Here is a 21,410-nt window from a genome sequence, read left to right as displayed (position 1 = left end):
GTTGGTGTGGTTATCACGAGTCAGTAAATATTTAGAAGCGAGCAGATCAGCCTGCAAGGATTGCAAAATGGCTGAATGCTCAGGCAGCCAGCATGATTTTGAGAAAGTTGGTTGTATCAAAGCATACAAAGGCTTGATACGCTGGGCATAATCCGGAATATAAGATCAGCCGAAATTCAAAAAGCCCAGTAAAGATTGTAATTTTTTCAGTGTTGTTGGAGCGCGCAATTGTGCGCACTTCTCTAAGAAGTGAGGAGCCAAACCTCTACCTTCATTGTTGAGCTCATAGCCCAAAAACAACACTGTGTGTTCTGCAATGTGCGATTTTGCAAAATTAAATTTGTAACCCATGTCTGCAAAGGTACAAATTATGGAATTCACTCGACACAGATGCATCCAAATTTCGTCGTCTGTGAGATAAATATCAACCACATAAGAACATGCATCCGGATCGATTCCCTCCAATAGTGTGACTATTCTGGAGGCGAAGACCCCAGGACTATTTTTGTAGCCCATTGGGAGTCGCCGGAAGCATTTTTGCACACCAGCGGACGTAAAACTTGTCCATTGGGAGCTAAAGCCATCCAGTCTGTGGGCATAAAAACCATTGGAAACGTCAAGCGTTGTCTTGAAACGCTTACGCACTAGACTATCCACTAGGGCAGAGCCGTGAGTATTCTGTACTGCACAGTTACGGCAATGCGAGTTCAAATGCCGGTAATCCAATACCAAACGATATGATCCGTCAGGTTTGGTCACAGTAAAAAGGGGATTATTCATTGGTGACACACACGTTTCAATAACTCCCTGATATTCCAATTGTTCAAGGATTACTGCGACGGCCGCTTTAGCTTCACGCCGTATGGGATATTGAGGCTGAGGCTGCGGCTCAGACCGCAAAGGAATTTCGTGGCATGGGGACAATTTGTCCCAACCACATTGGTTGCGGTAGAGAGCCGGTGCAAGAGCCCGAGCCCACTCTTCTGCAAAATGCTGCGCATGCTCAGTCGAGACAGTGTGCGCGAAACTGGGAAGGATTACCTCCTCCCCTCGCGGCGCTGCGAGCACAAAAGGTGGGGGCCAGTCAGCCTCGGAAAGCAAAATGTCGTACGTAGACGAAAGGTTCTCCCAAAATACCCCTCTGACAGTACGCTGTATGTCACCTTCAATTAACAGGACAATTTCAAAAAGTCTTTCAGGGGGAGCTAATCTCGTATCGGCTGTTTCTATCACAACAAAAACTTCAGTCGCTGTCACCCTCAGTAGTGGACGGAGCGCCTCTCTGACTATGGTAATCTCCGCCGCGCTGTCCAGCAAGGTCAGAGCCCACGTCAGATTCCGAAGCCGCGTTCTCACTATCTGTGGCATATCTATGCGCTGTTAAGGCTGCGACTTTCTTCTTCGCAAACTGCGGACGCATAGGCGTAGAATCCTCCAGCCTCACTGCGCCGTCTGTCTGGCGGGACTGACCACGTCCTTGCTGGCCACCACGTCCACGTCCACCCCCTCCTCCACCACCGGTCTTCTGGGCCGATGTTTCCTGAAAGGAACGAGGAGAGCGTTGATCAGAACCCTGAAAACGATCAGGTGATTTAATCATCACGCGATCGCGCAAATCATAAACTCTGTCTGCCGGCGCAGGAGCTTGTATTGCAGGAACAGAATCCTGAGTTTGCCTAGTCTGCTTCCCCTGTGTCTGTTTTTTAGGCCAATTCTGTTTTTTGGACTTGGGCTGGACATCTGTCACTGCAGATTGTCCCTGAGGTTGTTTTTTATCCTTCACTGGAAAATATTTCAGACCTCTACTTGTGCGGCCAATTGTCTTATAAGCGGCCACCACAATCTTTGCTAACTGGCGGGGTTTGTCGGCATCGGGCAGAGCAGCCAAAGCATTCGACACCTGAAAGTTAACTGCATCTCCTTTAACATTGGAGAGAATGAGATCACTTACAATCTCAAAAGAACCACACAGGCGCATACCCAATTCAACCGCTGCCTCTGGACCGTGATCATTCTGAACACGTCTAATGATTTCAGGCAGGGCATTCATAGACGGGGTGCCGAAGCACCTCGTATAAACTGCCGCAAAAGTTTTTCCCCAGCTTTCACAGTCAGCAAGTTCAGGAGTAATATCCTTCGGTAGAGTAATCGTTAACATTCTATGTTTATCAGCAGGAGTAGAATTCGGAAAAACCGCCTCTAGTTGATCAAACTTCTCCGCTAGCCAGAATGGGAAGTCATCGTTGTCAACAGGACGCGCACCAAAAACCGAATTAACCATCACTGGATTGAGACGCATTCCGCCTCGATCCAAGGGAACGGCCGCACCCCCCTGGGGACCACCAGGAAGATGTCGACCGATGTATTGCACTAAAGCACGAATCACGGAAATGGAAACAACATGTAACCTGCGAATTTCTGCTAGGGTACAAGCCCCGTGATTCGGGTGCGGGGTAAAGCCACCCAACGCAGGCCAATTTGTACCTGGAATTGAGAGTGGACCTAACCTCGCAGCGGACAAAGAGTGGGGGAGGGCGCCATCAAACCAAACTCGATGCTGCCAATGATCAATAGGTATTTCCAATGCCCTGTACGGCGTATATTCAGCCGGGACATCCGAGGCGGTGTAGGAGTGGAACAAACCAGAATTAGCGTCCACAGCCGGAAACGTAACCCAAGAGTAAAACAACTCGTAAGGAAACGCCGGATCTGCACATACCACGAAAATCACAGCCATCCCATCTACTGGTACTTGGTACGTCTGAAGATGATTGCGTACCGCTACGCGACTATGCTGCGCAATAGCCACCGCCGCCATGTCAACACTGGAAACAAGAACACACAAAGAATACTTTGTAGCACAACTGGGTAGTAATTCAAAGAAACCGTTTGAGAAAGAATCAAGCTTGAATAAAGACCTATTTCAAAAAATAGGTAGGTTTCACCGACACCCCGTTTTCCGGAAACGGATGTGAAGGGGTTAAGGCATGAACGATAAACTACTCGAGTGTCATGATATAAGACCACCGAAACCGTTGGGCGCCATGTTGCAGGGTTTCTGTACTCACACAGAACTGTGCACAGAGGAGTGGAACCTCGGCAAATTAGGGTGTCCCAAAACTTACCTTAGCAACCAACTCACCCCTTACCGAGCTAGCTACAGTGTCTCATTGGACATATCAAACTCCCAATGTTTAGACAAACCAGAACATGAACTTACAGTACCTCAGGGTACGTGGGACTCATGAACACTCTTTCGTTATATTATCATTACAAACCAGAACATGGAGTAAAGAAGACACATGTGCATTTGAAATGTTTATTTACTAATGCCGTCTTCTCAGGCGCAGTATCTTAGATAATACAAGTATACTTATTATCAGTATCAAAATTATCAGCATAGTTACTAAGACATAAAAAGCGAATGGTGACAGCATGTTAACATGCTGTAATGAATAAGAGTTAACAACACTTATATCTCACCCTCCCTAACACATATATTATATTATTAGCTAAGAAGGTCTCTTTGGGTTGTTTTAGGGCGGGCCCATACCTTAGTGTCCTAGCATGAAGGAATCACATCAGCATACACCAGCTCTCTCTGCATGTGCACCGCATCAAGTGTGTTAACAATTCTCGTGCAAAGCAATATCAATCCCGCCTCAAGCCCAAGTTGGCAAAGGCTGCACTTGTGTTATGACTATGAAGGCGTGGAGATCAGACCTCATAACAATACCATATCGTGTTGCTCCTGAAACTTCAGCACTCTCCGTGCAGACATGGTTTATTAAACAAAACTGATATCAGAGCAATAACATATTATTCTCACATACACCACGGCAAACCACTAGGTTGAAAGCTAAGTCAACAATTAAGGGTCGTGTGCAGAAGTTGCAAGAAAGGAAAAATGGCGTTTAAATCTCAAATGTACCTATGCTAACTTAACACGATATAAGGATATATAGGAGCTATACAACACTAATGAAGCAGCTGTTAAAGAACAGAGTTAAAATAAAGAGCCTTTATTGGAAAGTCAGATCTGATGCAATATGCAGCATATAACACCACACCCATGACAGACCCTCTTTCGCGCTTGTATACGGTTGCAGGCTGTGTTTTCATTCTTGCTTTTGAACTTGGCCAGCTGTACCCTCCCAAAGCCAGACTAAGAGTCTCTGTAACCTATACTATACAAGAGGGACCTTGAGGCATTTCTCACATACCCTACTGCAAGGACAATACATTTGTGACACAAATTTTGAGGTCATTACAGCAATGTAAGTGGCCTTCCAGTCTGTATCCCTCTCTGGTCCAAGAAACATCAGGCAATGTAGGCAACTGTGCCTGGCTGCCAGCCATTGTATTTTTCATCACAGAGGTTTCTCCATACAGCATTCCCTCATCCTCATCTTTTATCTATAGTCCTCAAAGGAAATAAAGATGCTAGCATTTGAATGTAAGGGGAAATCCGGGCGGTCTTCTTGTTTGTGGCAGTGATTACTGCGTTGTTCCAGCCAGCAGCAGGGTGAATCTTCGAGATTTGGCAAAGAGTGTATAGATACAGGGACTGCTCCAACCCTGAGTCTGAGTGTCAGTTGGGACACTTTGCACAAGGAAAGACTGTATGCATTGAAGGAAATGGTTAATTTGCGGGATACAGGTTTATTGCTTTGCACACATCAGTCTGGTTGGGAGCTGGGTAGCTGGTAAGAGAAGAGAGGTGATTTCTTGGAGGCCCACTCCTCTTTGTGAACTTCCTTGTTGATGCTACTCCCTCAAAACTCGGTTTGCCTTCATACTAGAGGATGCTGCAGACCTTATTAAAACACAATCTCCCTTCATGTTGGTGCGCAGAGATGGGCAAGGATATGAAGTGGGGTATCCATTTATCATCTCATGTGTTGACAAAACACTGGAGCTGTTTCTGGTGTCGCACTCGAGCCATCACAGTCAGCTTAAGTGCAAAAATGGGATAGAAAAATAACATACTATACTGTGTTGGGAAGGGAATGTCCCCTTAATGGTTATATGGGCATGCTCCTCTCCCTGGCTGTCCGCCTGCATGTTCCTGGTATACTGACTTTCATTTTGGCCCTTTGCGTTGTACTCCTCTAGCTGTGTACGCAGGGGCCTAGACCTGTCCCTGGTAATGCCAGGTCCAAGACCTGTCCTGTGACCTGAAGGGGTGCACCAAGTGTGCCCTCACAATGGCTAGAGAACTTCTGTCCCTGTCTTGAGTGTTACACATAAAGCAGCAGGGACTGCATACCATGGTTTGTCAATTTACAGCTTGAACTGACCTTTCTGTACGTGTCGGTGAGTGTGGCCTACTGATCGCTCTTGTGTAAAAGTTTCTCTGTTATGTGTCATCCAGAACCTTGCCCTTACATGATATATATGTCAAGTACACTAATAGTAAGGCAGCGATATATGAGTGGTAGTAGGATTTAGCATTTATATGACAGTGGAAGTGTTTTTTCTACGCTCCTATTTAATTTAATTTAATTTAATTTAATTGCGGGTTTATATAGCGCTAGGAATCGACTCCCGGAGGAGTATCTCCATGCTTCGACCGCTGGGGAACCCGTCCTGGCTCACCCTGAGAGATGGTCCCTGATGGGTATCTCTAAGGTGCGACCAAGCATCCCCGGCGGTCTAGGCACCGAGGCGAGAATTATCGAGTCCGCTGACCCTGGTCCACGACCCTGCCGCGTCGGGAATCGAACCCTGGTCCCGGGCCGTTCTCTGCTTACGGGTCTGCCGCCTCTAACCAGTGAGCCACACTTCTCCACTCTCCTATGGCTGGAGAGTGGCAATACAGACACTGAAGTAAGAAGGGTAGAGACATGGTTACCTTTAGGAATTGCATTAAGAATATGTTACCAAAGGGCTGCTAACTAGTTTTTCCTGAGCCCTGACCTTTGGTACATGGTAGAGGTGAAGGGTGGGACTGCCATTCCCTCTCATGGCGAGTACGTTTCTAGGTCAATCCTGCCCTTTGTCCCAAGCTACTGCATTAGAAATGTTGTGGGTGCTCTAATTTGGAGACAATCCCAGTGTTACCTTCTGTGAAAAGCATTACTGTATAAAAAGCCTGTGTCTGGGGGGGAGCAGCATGAAAAGGACACTTAAAATAGAGTCCACATTGGTTCTTAAGTTTGAGACAATAGATCCCCAGCCCCGTTTACAAATTGTGTATAAAAGTGAGATCGAAACTAATTCATGTTTCAGTTCCAAGTTCTTTGTGACCAAGGAAGGGAGTGCTCTGCAGAGTTCTTAAATAGCTACTGTGTAGCCTGGGCTGGGGTGTGCTTGACAGCCAGCCTCTCTGAAGCCTGTACTTTCTGCTGGAGGAGCTTACTGGTGCCTAGAAATCAACTGGCTTGCTGAGAGAGGGAAGGAATGTGCCTGGCCTTGCAGGAGGACAGACTGTGAAGGAGAAGTTCAGCATGTCCTTGCTGTGTGGAGCACTGAAAGAAAGCAGCCACCAACAGAGCGGAGCATAGAGCAACCCAAATCCTGAGGGGGCCATCCTCGTCTCTATGCAGTTTTGACCAAGAACTGAACCAACGACTGTAACCAACCTGTCTAGGCTTTACCCGCTGTCCACCCTGGCCTTGCATCACATGGTGTAGCTGCACCTCGCCAATGAATGACTGATCAGCTTGGGAAGCTGCAAATGCATTGTGCCACTGACTCAGCTTGGGAAGCTGCAAATGCATTGTGCCACTGACTGCCTAATCAGCCTATGTGGCCACAACTGCACCTTGCCCTTGAATACCTGGTCGACCTGGGAGGCCACCACAACAGCTCACCATTGAATGTCTGATAGGCAGTGGAAGTCATGCTGGTACACCCCAAAATAATCTATGCAGTCGAGGAGACCAGATCTATTGATGCCCTTTGCTGTCTTCTGCAAGCACCAGCGGCCTGAGTGCAGCCCTGCAATTGAGGACTGCACCTGGCCTGCCACCCAATCTGAAGAAGCGAGTGTCCAATATTGCACGGAGCTGCTGAACGGAGGTGCACTTGAAGATGAAGCGCACCCTATACTTGATACTTGCTCCCCGATGGAGACCACGGGTGTTACGCTCTGACCCAGACAGGGAGTGATGTGATAACCTGCACCAATGCCTAATTCATGCCTCTGCCACCAGTATTGGGGCTTTCAGCACCTGGTAGTTACCTGGATGGGGTGAGGACATTAGTGCAGGAAGGAATGTCGATATTTGAAGAACCACGCCAGGGATTCAACCCTGTGTTAATCATTGAATTGTGCAGTATTTACTTTTGTTGTGTAACTAAAGCACTTGCTTTTTACTAAAAGACCAGCACTAGGCTGGACATTCATCTTTTGGTTCATTGTTGAGTTGCTTGCCCTGCTTGCCCTCGCTACCTTGAGAGTCAAGCGTGGAAAGGATGTTACTTAGTCCAGTTTGCAGAGGTATAGTAGGATGGACACCAGGGCGCCAGTTGTAAATAACCTCACTCAGCACGGCCAAGCCCCAGTAACCCCTATCTGCACTGTTCGCCCCCAGTCCCCTCAATGTGGTCTGACAGCCAGGAAATTAAAACATCAGATGGACTTGAATCTAATTACCTGGCTGCACAAGTAGTAGAGAGATGTCTCCTTCAATGTACTCTAAAATCCAGTTTGTAGCCGTGTTTCTGGCTCTTCTTTATTTCCCTAATGTTTGGGAAATTTTGAGTTGTTAGGTTGTCCCAACGTCTGTTAAACTGCCTCTGAAAGTTTGTTTTCCAAACACTTTGACGCCATTGAGAGAGACAAGACACACAAGACCCCAATGGGCAGATCTACAAGAAAGAGCCCTTTGGCTGCGCCACGTTGCAGCACTTTCAGAGTACAGGAATGCGACATATCTACAATGATATGTCGCATTCTTGTGCTATACCCAGCGCTGGCGCAGAAACAGCTGCTATCCGCCGGCGCAGGCACCCTTGCACCATGGTGCAAGGATGCCTGTGCCATGGGGAGATTGCTTTTGTGAAGGAAGGGGCCCCTTCCTGCACAAAAGCAATCACTGCAGGCATTTTCCTCTTTCAATGCGTGCTGTAGAATGCAGCACGCATTGAAAGAGGAAAAAACGAGGAGAAATGAAAACATTTCTCCCCAATTCGCTTTGCTACGCCACCTCTATGGTGGCTCAGCAAACTGACGCATTTCCAGGTTTACGATTTCTCGTAAATCTGGAAATGCATCAGTGGACATGGGTGTTGCGTGGGAACACCCAGAACAACACCCATGTCCCGCCCCTAACACGCAAAGTGCTGCGTGAACAGGGGCGATATTTACAAGCACAGGTTAAGTCACGCAGGGTGACTTTACCTGTGCTTGTAAATATCCATTAGCAGGCTGCGCCACCGGTACGTCACGCAACGTGATGCACCGGCGGCGCACAGGGCTTGTAAATCTGCCCCTAAGTTTGGAGGGTTGTGCGAACCAATGCTGCTTCATGACACTTCAGTTCAGGTAATTTTTGATCACGATTTAGACTCCGAATTCCTGCAACACAGACGATATATATATAGAGAGCAAAAATAGATTACCTTTGCGTGAACTAAAAAGAATTCACCAATGTAGGATAAACAGCAGTATAATACTCACTAGAGTCAGTGATATCTACAAAGTCACCTTTAAAGACATTTTGATCTCTGTCCTGCTGGTGCAGCGTTGGTTCGGACTGTCCACCTCACCTTAACGATGAAGTGAAGTTCTGAAACTTACAGCTGCGAGTGTATCAGCTCGTGGCACTTCAGAGGCACATTGTTCCCCTAGTCTGGAATCTAGATTATCTACGCAGCCGCGGAGATCCTACGCGTAGCTATCTGGAGTGACACGTGGGAAGTTTGAAAATAAACATCCCACGACCCCACTTCCCATTAATCACTGGTAGGACATCCTGTTCATTGTCCTGGACAAAGAATAACAAGAACAGCGAAGCACAGGTGCTGTAACGAGCTCACGAGACCAACAAGTTGTGTTTAAGGACTCGCTGTCCACTCCAGCAAAAAGGTAGCTGTCATTTTTGGAAAATTCCACCCCCCTTACGCAATCATAGTATCGCACTCGCTTTCACTGGATTGACAACCTTACCCCCCTTGGATGCCCTGTCAGTTGGCAAGCTCCGGTCCAGCTGTCTACTCTGTTCTAGTTTTCTCACCATTTTATTAGACCTATTGTATTTGATGTTTAACCGTCTGTTTCCTCATCTGTTTTATAAATCGTTTGCAAGGGGGGGGGGATATGAATCTCCTGACTTGAATCTCTACTGTCCAAAACGTGCTTGTGCATTATATATATATATATATATATATATATATATATATATATATATATATATATATATATATATATATATATATATATATATATATAGATATAGATATAGATATAGATATCAATATATATAAAACCTATAACACTGGGTAATCGATTACCCAGTGGCAGTTGCCACTGGGTAGTTATAGTAGTTAGGTCAGCATTTCCATAGGAAATATATTTTCTTTTCCCCCTAATTTGTGCATGGCAAATTTCAGGATGATCCTTCAAGTGGGGGCCGAGAAAAAAGGGGGGTCCAAAAACACAAAATCCTGATGCCCCCCGTGCCAAAATACAAAAAAATCAGCAATTTGTTCCGCATTTTCGCGGGATTGGGAAAAAGAATGGAGGCCTGGACCACACTGTTTAATTAAGGGGAGTGTGTGGCCCCCTTTCCCGAGCCATTCTGGGCCCAGGGGAGCCCAACCCCGGGCTTCATTTCACAACGAGAGGGAGGGTATGTGATTCCCCTTCCTAGAGCCATTATAGGACGGGAGCCCACCCCTTTGCTTGAAATGTCCCAAAAAGGGAACCCTAACCTACCCAAGCCTTCAAAGGTCCCAATGCCTCCATTCCCTGGGGCTTATTAACTTTTTTAAAGTGAGGAAGCTGCTCAGTACCCCCTCCTAAGCCTTCTATGGCCCCAGAGGCCCAAACCGTTGGCCCTGGCTCACTTGCTGCATTAAGGGGATGGGGGCCCCTGAGCCAGAATAAGCTCAGGGACTGGACCTGCGCGGCACCCTTCCCCTTAACATTTTTTTTAATGCCGTGGGAAATGGGGTCCCCATGACCTAATACGGCTCTGGGAAGGGGGCCCACTGCTGTTGACGGCTAAAAGCGAGAGGTTTCTGCTGTGGGGGGTTTGCTGCAGGGCCTTACCATGCGCGGCAGGCGGTTGACTTTACATATGGTATGTAAATATTACTTTCTGCTAAAAAAAATCTAAAGTAACTTTTAAGTTAGGAGTGATAAAAAAGATCTGTTTTTGTTTTTATAATAAAAACTTAGAAATCACTAAAAAATAAAGGGTTAGCTAAAATAGTTTGGTGAATATGTTAGTAACTACATTAACGTTTCGAACTTTTAAAAAACACAGAAATTCACAAGTTATAGTTAGCAAAGCTAACTATAACTTGTGCTCCCTCCATGCAATGCTTATGACCTCACACAGTACATCAATCATGACATGCTCTGACATCATTTATTTTAAAGAACAATGGTCCCTATTTTGGAAGGAAAAATAGAGGAACACAATAATCATACGCTTAAATGTATCGTATGTCTTTTGTCCAGCCAGACAAGAATTTATTTTCATATAGGTTCAATTAATTGTGATTCAAAACATTAAATAACAAGTGGGCACAGCCGTAACCCACAGAACACAAGACAAACCAACGAAAAACAGAATGGCCAAAGGCAGGGTATAAGATGTGTCTGTATGTTTGTAATCACTTATGACAGACTTAGATAACCAATTACACACCATTGATCATTACAATATTATAAAATCATATTGCATATGGTGTTTTTAGTGTCGACGACGTTTCGATGCTATTCACAACAGTATAAAGCATCATCTTCAGGACAAAAGATAAATCATTGTTGTCTTAAACTTAATCACATGTATAGCCTATATCGCATTAGTTTGAAGGAGCAGGTAGATGTACCGGGAATGGAACGCACATTGTGATCCGTAACTAGCGACGGCAGCCACTAGATCATTATTAGGCCGTCGGCCTTCCTCGAAAAATTTAATTCTTGATATCGATATGAGTCAGTGCCGGATCGCACTTGCGGCTTTGGGTTAGATAATATTTCCACTGGGTGCCAAGTTGCACCTCTTGAATAACGGCGGAGGGACAGGGCACGGAAGCTCCTGCTCGCGCTGAATATTCAGCGCGAGCAGGAGCTTCCGTGCTATACATGTGATTAAGTTTAAGACAACAATGATTTATCTTTTATCCTGAAGATGACGCTTTATACTGTTGTGAATGGCATCGAAACGTCGTCGACACTAAAAACACCATATGCAATATTATTTTATAATATTGTAATGATCAATGGTGTGTAATTGGTTATCTAAGTCTGTCATAAGTGATTACAAACATACAGACACATCTTATACCCTGCCTTTGGCCATTCTGTTTTTCGTTGGTTTGTCTTGTGTTCTGTGGGTCACGGCTGTGCCCACTTGTTATTTAATGTTTTGAATCACAATTAATTGAACCTATATGAAAATAAATTCTTGTCCGGCTGGACAAAAGACATACGATACATTTAAGCGTATGATTATTGTGTTCCTCTATTTTTCCTTCCAAAATAGGGACCATTGTTCTTTAAAATACGTTACTGCCCAAGGTCCCTATGGCATACCTTCTGGGTTTCCCTTGTTTCGTAAAATACTGACATCATTTATGACATCACTGCTGACATCTCAAATAACATAATTGATGACATCACTCATGTCATCATCCAATGAGTGAGCTAGTTTGTTTTATAGTTCCCTTAGTGCGGGTAGCTACCATACTACTTTTCTACCTAATTTTGTACAGCCTGTGTCTAGCTAATGAGTGTAAACGTTTACACAAAACATGCTTCTAATGCATCGTATGTGTGTGGAGGTATTTAGCACATTATAAATCTTGCTATTGTAGAGTAACTCTGTGTGCAGATAGCAGTTGATGACTTGTGTCCAGTACGTTCCATGCAAGTTTTCTGCTTCTGCAGAAAAAGGGTCCAACGGGGCAAAGATTATGCATAGTAGATACTAATAAGTAAGTAGTGTAGAATTCTTAGACTGAATTGTCTTACCATGACAATGTCTACATAACATAGAAGACAGTGTGTTCCAGGTACTAACCTATGTACTTGGGCCTTTTTTGCTTCAGTAGATGGCCTATCTGTGAACTCTGAGTAGTTCTCAGGTTTAGATGGAAAGCAGCTCCAGTATTGAGCACTCTCAACACCAGCGACACTCTAAATTTGATCACCTCAAATGTCTGCTTTTCTATCAAAGTCTTTAAGCATAGGATTAGCACAGTGCTATCCACACCAAGATAGAAAGGGATAAAGTCTACAGCAAAGTCTTTAAGCATAGGACTGGTACAGTGCTATCCATGCTGAGCTGTGAAATGGCCAAAACCCTTCACCACTCCAGACACAGTATTACATCTTTGGATTGGTAAAATATCATCCAAACCAATCTGAAATTAATAAAAGCAACCCTTGACACATGCCTCGCCCTCATCAGAGCTCTCCAGAGAGGCAAAGCCCCGTCCAGGCACAAGGGAGCACCCAGTATAAGTCAAAACAAAACCATTTCAGGCATAGAGTGATGCATAGATTATGCAAAAAAAGAAGCAGAATGCTACAGCGCATTATTTGTTTTTTCTAGAGCCCTATTCGTGGACAGAGTCTTGACGTAGGAGCCCTGATGACAGTTAAAGAGCAACCATGCACTGCTCAAAGTTCATGATGTGGCAAGTAATAGCCAGTGCCAGAGGTAGGGGTCCAAAACCCTTTAAGACCTCTGGCAATATCGGGCCCATTTAAGACGAGTAATAAACCCTCAAGGCTCAGGGACCTTTCCATGAAGCAAGTAATAGGGCGATTGGACAGAAACACATGGCCAGTCCTATGGTTTGAGGCACCAAAGATTTTTAAATTGCAAACGCTGATTCACCTGCTATGAAAGAAACAAGTCGGAGACATAGCCAGAGCAGCAAAGACTAGAGACTAGTGCAAGCTTCTCTAAGGAGTAGCTTGTGAGCTTTTGGTAGATATCTAGTGTTGCAGTGGGATGGGGTTTACATCATGCAGATCCTAGGCGCAAACTCAAGTGCAAGCTGCACTTGAGTAATGGACCTTTAGTTCCGGGTTGAGGCTTAACCAGTGCTTAATTTGAGCCGGTCGTTTCCGGTGCTCGGCAACCAGCACTTAATCGTCAACACAGGCGCTTATAGTGCAAACTCGATCAAAAGTTTTAGATCGCTTTTCATGAGCACCAGTTAAGGACACATTCATTTTTATTAGGCAAGGGGAGATTAAGTGATTTGCCAAGAATCGCAGGATGGTGAGCCTATGCTGAGACTCGAACCTGGTTCTCCAGCTCCAGAGTCGGCAGCTCTAGCTGTTACGCCACATTGTCTCGCTGCTTGTAGGGTTTTATAGTTAGTTACTAGTTGGTTCTCTTATAGGCCGCAATAATAGGAGCAATGGGCTGGTGCAACTGCCTCCTGACGAGAGCCCCAGCAGTTATTCAATCACAAATTAACCACTGGGTAAAATACCATCCAAGGCAAGCTGAAATAAATAAAAGCAACCCCTGAAACGTGCCATGCCCTCATCAGAGCTCTTGAGAGAGTCATAGCCCCGTCCAGACACAAGGGAGCACCCTGTATAAGTCAAAACAATATTTTATTCATTTATAAGGTTTTATATAGCTCGAACTTGACCCACGAGGGTATCAGAGTACTTTACATTAGGAACGTTGCGTTAAAGTTACATCAGAAACAAGAGCATAGTAAGGTACAGTACACAAAACAACGTTTCAGGAATTCGTAGGGGAGGAGAGGAGTAATAGCGGGGAGACGAGGAACTGTGCCCAGTGTCTGGCTGGGTAGGTGACGGTCAAGGGTGAAACCAGGGCCAATCTCCTCATTAGCTGTCTAGCAGCTCCACCGGTCATCAGTCATAATGTTCAGGTCTCAGCGTTCAGGAAGACCAGTTTTAGTTTACTGAATTGTGAAGGTTATATAGCACTGTCTAGACCCGGAGGTATCGGAGCGCTTAACCAGAGGATTGTTGCATTAAACGGTACATCAAAAGGATTATATAGTGCTAGCTAGACCCGGAGGTATCAGAGCGCTATAACAAAGGGAAATTGCATTACAAATTATGTCAATTACAATAGCGTAGTAAGTTACAGTAACCAAACAACGAGGTTGATAGAATTTGTTAGCAAAGGAGGGGAGGAGGGAGCCATAGCAAGGAGACGAGGAAGAATTGTGTCCAATGTCCAGCTGGGTAGGTGATGGTCGAGGGGGAAACCAGGGCCAATCTCCTCATTAGTTGTCTAGCAACTCCACCGGGCAACTCCCTTTCGGGCACAGAGTGATGCATACATTTTACAAAAAAAGAAGCAGAGAACTCTGGTTAGCTCTCAGGTTTAGATGGAAAGCAGCTCCAGTATAGAGCACTCTCAACAACAGGGACACTCTAAATTTGCTCACCTCAAATGTCTGCTTTTCTATCAAAGTCTTTAAGCGTAGGATTAGCACAGTGCTATCCAAACCAAGATAGAAAGGAACAAAGTATTTTGCCATTACTACAGCAAAGTCCTTAAGCATGGGTCTAGCACAGTGCTATCCATGTGAAGCTGTGAAATGGCAAAAGCCCTTCACCACTCCAGGCACAGTATTACAGCTTTGAATTGGTAAAATACCATCCCAACCAACCTGAAATGAATAAAAGCAACCCCTGACACATGCCTCACCCTCATAAGAGTTCTTCAGCGAGGCATAGCCTCGTTCAGACACAAGGGATCACCCAGCATAAGTCAAAACAAACCCCTTTCAGGCATAGTCAGGCATAAATTATGCAAAAAAAGAAGCAGAGAACTCTGGGTAGCTCTCAAGTTTAGGTGTCATTAATGTTGAAAGTGCTCTATACTGGAGCTGCTTTCCACCTAAACTTGAGAGCTACCCAGAGTTCTCTGCGTCTTTCTTTACATAATTTATGTCTCACTCTATGCCTGAGAGGGTTTTGTATTGATATATATATTTGTGTGTGTGCATTTATACATATATATTCACAGAAAAAAACTTTTATAAACGGAGTCAGTCTCAAACGACTCATTCGTCCGTTATGTTTGTCTTGGGTGTGGGGAGACGGCCTACCACCAAAACTCGTGTCACCCGGGTGGTCCGCCCTCTTTGCTACGCCACTGATTATAGTTTTGAGCATAGTGCTCCATGTCATTCATATTTCCAAGCATTCAATAGGATACCACTTGCTAATACTATGCTCAAAAATGTTGCTAAAAAATGGCACTAGTCTCTGTCACTTTTCTAGTTTACAGTGGATGGCATTGGGCTTATGCTGTGGTTACAAATTCTCTTGGCAAAACAATGTTTTGTGTGTTCTACAGCCTCAAGAAGTTATTCATTTGTTTTCTAACAATTCAGTTTTTATGTGTTCCAGAAACATGATCTCCTCCGAGGAAGAGGAACAGCCATTTCATGAATCAAACAATAACTCCTTCAATATGTCCGAGTGTGAGGACCACTCTTCATGTGAGTAATGCAGATCCGAGTTTTTAAAATAACTTACAGAAGTGGTCATCGTTCTTCAGATCTGTAGGAAACGCATACACCATTTTGTCACTGTAAACCTGTGCGAATAATCCAGATACATTGGCAGAAAAGAGAGTTTGAAGGGGGGAGACAGGGGCCCTCACATCTAAAGTGGGAGTGGAGGTTGTGGAAAGTAACACATAAGGCAGTGCTGTTGACTAAGATTATGGTTTAGGGCTATTATTGGGAGGAAGTAGTTCGGTGAGCCACTTAGGGTCGAGGTCAGCCAATCATTTTACCAAAACTGAGACAGTCACATTGACCCCACCCAAAGTATTGATCATTTCATGAAGTTCTCACTACCTGTCACCTCACTTGTCTATATATGAATAAGAAGCTAACCCCTAGCAAAGAGGCAGAGCACCTCACTATATCTACTTGCAGGTTCTTGTGGAGAAGGAGTGCCTCGGCTGATGCGGACGAGGAGTGACGCAAGTTTCACAGTGATGATGAGATCAAAATACCGAAGCCCGGGGGAAAGCCGCAAGATGAAGCGCCACCGATTTTCAATCAATGGCCACTTCTATAACCATAAGGTAAATAGGACATGTTCAGTGGATACAAACACATCCATTACTTTACTCCAGACCACAGCCTTTCCACTGACACTGCGATTCACAAGTTAGACAAAAAGAACAAATTTGCTTGTTCGTTGTTGGAACTTTGAAGAAAACAAGCAGTGGTAATCTAAATTGGTCTGGCTGCAAGTAGCAGTACCACATAGGCAGCCACTGTGCAGACATCTTCACTGCTAGGGCCTCTGCCATGTGCGGTGTCATTTGCAGCTCCCTTTTCCCGCTTTCTGTCTCATGTTTTAGGTCCAGCCTGGACAGCGCATGCGCTGCTCTGTGAGGCATGCAGAATTCGAAAATGGGCTTGAAGCCCCTTCCACTCTCCGCTCATATTTGTCATTGGCTTGTGTCCTTCATAAATGCTGGATTCTGATTCGTTAATAGTCCTGTTAGTACCTCCTTAGTACCGCCTTGTCTTCATTTGGAGCCTCCCATGTGGACTGGCCCTTTAACTTTTGTTGGTACACAGTATATCTCGTTTAGTCTGTAAGCACGGTTTTCTTTAATGAGTTTCTCCTACTGCAGGCACAACATGCTTTCCTGCAACATTCAGCGTGCCAATGCACGTTTTAACTTTACAAGCATCCTGGGACGCCTCTTTGAAATGAAATAGGTCTCGCATTTACAAGAGTTTTAGCTATTGGCATTGTACATGACAATTCCTTTTATTTATGTGTTAATTATCAAAACGGATAAATAAAAGGCATTGTCATTTACAATACCAATATCTCAAACTCTCGTAAATGCAAGACCTATTGCATTGCAAATACTTGTTCAGTACATTGGCGTAGGATATAATACATTCACGGTAAGAGGTGGGAGGGGGATGTTGGTGTGGTGGGGTGTAGGTGGAGGGTGGTATTAGTACAGACAATCTTGGTCTAGAGCGGAGTCTTGGTTCATTCTGAGAGCCAAATTATGAGCCAAGTCATTGGAAGCTGGAATAAATCTGGCAACAAATGTCATGAAAAAATATGATAAAGACTGAATGGAAAAAAAATAAAAAAGTAATCTATATTTCAACATTTCTCAGTGTCTCAATTAAATACGTATACTTATACTGATGAACTAAGTGACATTTATTGAAATCAATATTTTTTAAACATGAAACATTTAAGAATATCCCTATGACCTTGTGATGTCGCTGTAAGTTACCCAAAACGTGTCCGTTTGTCATGTTCTCAATTTATATAGCATATATTGCTGTTAAATGTTAACTGGTAATTCGAGCAAAAAGAGGGGCAGAGTGCCACACATGCTTCCCCCACACACCCATGCACAGCTGCCACCTGTTCTTTATTTTCAGGTCAGGCAGCCAGGAGCTAGACATGCACTAAATGTGCAGGCTCCTGGCTGCCTCTGCTGAACTTTGCTGAGCTGAGGATGTCACAGCTCCTGTTGGCATGACCTTCTCAGCTCAGCAAAGGTTCTCAAGGCCCTCCCCCTGATGACGAGGGGGAGCATTACTGATTGCCTTCGGACCTAGGTGCTTAAAATTTAAGCCCTTGAGTGCCTAGGGCCGAGTGTCAATCAGTGACACCTTGTAACAGAGTGGGGTGCGGTCGCCAACTCTCACTGACCCCATCCCACTCTATTACGAGTGGGGACTGCTGCCTCCCCTCATTGGCTGACTTAGGTCCGCAATGACAGAAGGCAGCAGTCCCAACCCTCCTGGGACCTCTGAGACAGGTAAGTGTGATTTCTTTCAAATTAATGTTTTGTGCATGCGTGTATGTATGAATATTCTGTTGTGAATGGATGTGTGTGTGAATGCATATGTTTGTGTGTGTGTGTCCCGTCCAACCCCTCCCTCCTAAAATTACCAGCCGCCACTCTCCATGCATACACACACACACACACTCTCTCATATACATATGCATTCATTCATACATACATGAATGCCACCAAATATTGCATAAAAACATAACACTTATCTTCCCCAGCTTTTCTGAAGGGAAGCCTCAGAGGTTCCAGGAGGGTTGGGCCTGCCACCTCCTCTCATTGGCTGATCTGAGGTTAGGTCATCCAATGAGAGGAGCTGGCAGTCCCAACGTCGTCACAGGGTGGGATTTGGGTCAGCGAGAGTTACTGACCCCACCCCCTCCTGGGATGAGGCGTCAGTGATGGACACTCAGGTCTGGGCACTTCAGGGCTTAAAACTGAAGCACCCAGGTCCGAGGCAATCACTGGCACTCCCTCCTCATCATGAGGGCGAGGTCTTCCAAGTGCTTTGCCAGGCTGAAGAGGTCATGCCCACAGAAGCTGTGCCAACTTCAGCCTGGCAAAGTCCAGCTCAGGCAGCGAGGCGCCTGCTCATTCAGCACTTGTTAAGCTCCTGGCTGCCTAAACTTAAAATAAGGAGTCTGTCAGGCTGACCTTCCCTCAGTCTGACAGATACTCTTTGAATCGGAAAAAGTTGGCAGGGCGTGGCCCCTCCACCCTTAAGGACGGGCAACTACTGCATTGGAAGAAAATTTTAAATTAACCATAAATAAATTAGGTTTTTGTACAGTGCAGTTCCAATAATGAATTACTCATGTGCTCTCACACTGGGTGGTCAAGGAAAATGATGGATAGTGAACTGGAGTAATGAGCTGTGGATCACACAACTTGGTTAAGTGGGTAAGCCAGGATTTGAGTCCGGGATTGCACACTATGCAGTTAAAAGACTGTAGTGTTACGTTATTCTCTCCTTTACTCTTCTGTTTAGCACAGTGCTTTATACTCTTATTCAATTCTTGTTGTCCAATTAGTATTGCTATAGGGAGCACAAAAAATACCATCACCCTAAATCAAAATGACATAGGTCACACATATGTGCAGTCATAAGATTTGAAAGTGTGCTTTTTTATTTTGAATGTTTCCACGGACACCAGTGTCAGCTTTCATCTAAGGGGAGGAGGGGAGGGGAGGGCGCTCCTGACCTCTTCTTTCTTCAGTGCAAGGCTGCGGGCACCACCAAATTCCCTTGCCCAATCCTGGCCCTGCTTACATGCAGCATGTGAGCAGCTCCCTGATTGCAGGGAGCAGCCTCACTCAGCACTCCACAGCGGTCTGGAGGTCTGCACTTACTCTAAACCCAGCGGTCTTAAGACAGCTGAGTTGAGAGGTTTAAAGTGGACGGCCAAAGAGAGGAGGGGAGAGAAGTTGGCCTAACGGCTAGGGCGGTCAACCTCGAATCTGGGAAACTGGTTTGGAGTCTAGGCAATGACGCTGAACATCCTGTGATTCTGGAAAATCACGTAATCTCCCCGTGCCTAACAAAAAATTAATGTGTCCTCATGTAATGCAACTGGTGCTATGTAAAGCCCTCTGATACCCGATTCGGATCTAGTTTGCGGTATATAAAACTCTGTGTAAAAAAAAAAAAAAAAAACATTTTAAAGAGACATGCGCACTTTAAAAAGTGCAAATGCAGCCCTCTGCCTACCCCTCTTACCTGCTGTCATTCTGCAGGCCTCGCCCCATCTTGTCACTCAGTTCAGGACTGGACAATGAAAAAATAAAATAGTAAAGAATTACCATTTTAGTTTTCATCTCGGGGGGGGGGGGCTTTGGTGGCCTTTAGGTCGGGCGACAATCTTCTGCTCCAACCGAAGATCCGCCCCTAACACTGAAGATCAAACACTGCGACAGAACATGCCATCTGAAATCATGCTGCAGGAGCATCCTTTGTGGGGGCTCTGAGACCCTTTCATTTTATGCTAATTATATAATGGTGGCAATTGTTGTGTTGAACTTCTCCTAAAATCTTTCTTTTTCTCAAGGTGCCAGAGCCAAGAGTAACATTACCATGAAATAGAATCTCCTCCCTTCCCTTACTCTGCTGGCTCTGCTGGCTTGACAAACACAACCGTTTTAGCCGAGGTTCAACACCTTAGTGACCGAATTGAAATATCATCAAAATTAAGAGGTTTTAGAGCCCCCCACTACCCCCACCCACAGATTGTGCTCCTCAGAATACAGCACTTACAGGAAACTTAGATGATCAGCAGCAAGGTTTCAGAGAGACATGGTCAATCTGCCACTGTTTAATCTTCTGTTTTCACTTTTGCCCCCCCCCCTGCACACCCACCAAACTCCCAAATTGGGAGGAATAAATCCCACCTGTCTACTATTGTTATTATGTTAATGAAGTGACAGGCTGCATCAGATACACATTCTGAAGCAAGATTAACTAAATTATGTAGCTAGAAAAGGAAAAATTATGTGACCTAGTGAGGCACATTTTTGTGATAGTATTACTTCATTGTTTTGTCTTTTTTACCAATTTTAAACTGGTACTCATGAGGTGAACCCATTGCCCAAACAGTGTTAACACCCAAATACAACAATAAGCAACTGAAACATGACCAGTCGACCTTTGGCCAGCAGTCCTTGGTCCTCTGAATAGTGTATGAGGGGGAACGAATCTTGGTTCTGGCACAGGACCGACTTCAGATGTGTTGGTGACTGTGTGACAATCATTTTTGGCACTTCCCACCCAACCCCCATGACCACCTCCTCGGATTCCCCCATGACGACTGGGAAAAAGTGCCCCTCATCTCTCCATAGCCCCTCTCTCGCATACATTTAATTAGTTGTAAAAAGCAGGTAAAGGCTGACTTTACTAATAAGAAGGTATATTTACCCAAACAACCCCTTTCCAGTAACATGAGGAATAGATAATGAAAGACTGGGGATAAAAACAGAACGTCCTCACCTATTTTATGCAGTTTGTATGCAGCTCTTTGATGACAGTTCGTAACAGTCCCTGTTCTATATTAACCCCATCCGCGCTAAGCGTTTTACCGCTGTGCGCTAAAGATTCGCAATTACTGTGTTACATGACAAGCTCAGCTCGTCATGAGCGTACAACAGGCGTGAGCATGGAAGAGGTTAATGTTGTATCTTATGAACTGTGGTAACAAAAGGATCTCTGTGACAAAAGCAGTAATCCACTTAGCTTTCCACATAAAATACAGATCTGTGATCTGCACGTTACGCCTTCTTTGCAACAGGCATATTAAACTTCCACGCTAATTTATGGTGAATAAAAACTGTACCTAGACTATATGCCCCGCCGCCACTCAGTTACACATTCACTGCATGCATAATCAACACCTGGGGATCCTTACCTGATGGTCTGGTGCTGATTGGGGGAGA

At 45.0% G+C, this 21,410-nt stretch overlaps 1 protein-coding gene across 1 annotated transcript in view; it reads left to right on the top strand.

Moving 5' to 3' along the window:
- Positions 1-21,410, top strand: part of RASSF4 (Ras association domain family member 4) — a 172,272-nt gene that overhangs the window by 124,128 nt on the left and 26,734 nt on the right. The window contains exons 5-6 of the mRNA XM_078642761.1: positions 15,542-15,633; positions 16,078-16,229. Of these exons, the coding sequence (XP_078498887.1) occupies positions 15,542-15,633; positions 16,078-16,229 (244 nt within the window). The remainder of the gene's footprint in view (positions 1-15,541; positions 15,634-16,077; positions 16,230-21,410) is intronic.

This window comes from Lissotriton helveticus, chromosome 5_1 (assembly GCF_964261635.1).
Source record: "Lissotriton helveticus chromosome 5_1, aLisHel1.1, whole genome shotgun sequence".
Lineage (NCBI taxonomy): Eukaryota > Metazoa > Chordata > Amphibia > Caudata > Salamandridae > Lissotriton > Lissotriton helveticus.
This window is presented reverse-complemented; position numbering and strand designations above follow the sequence as displayed.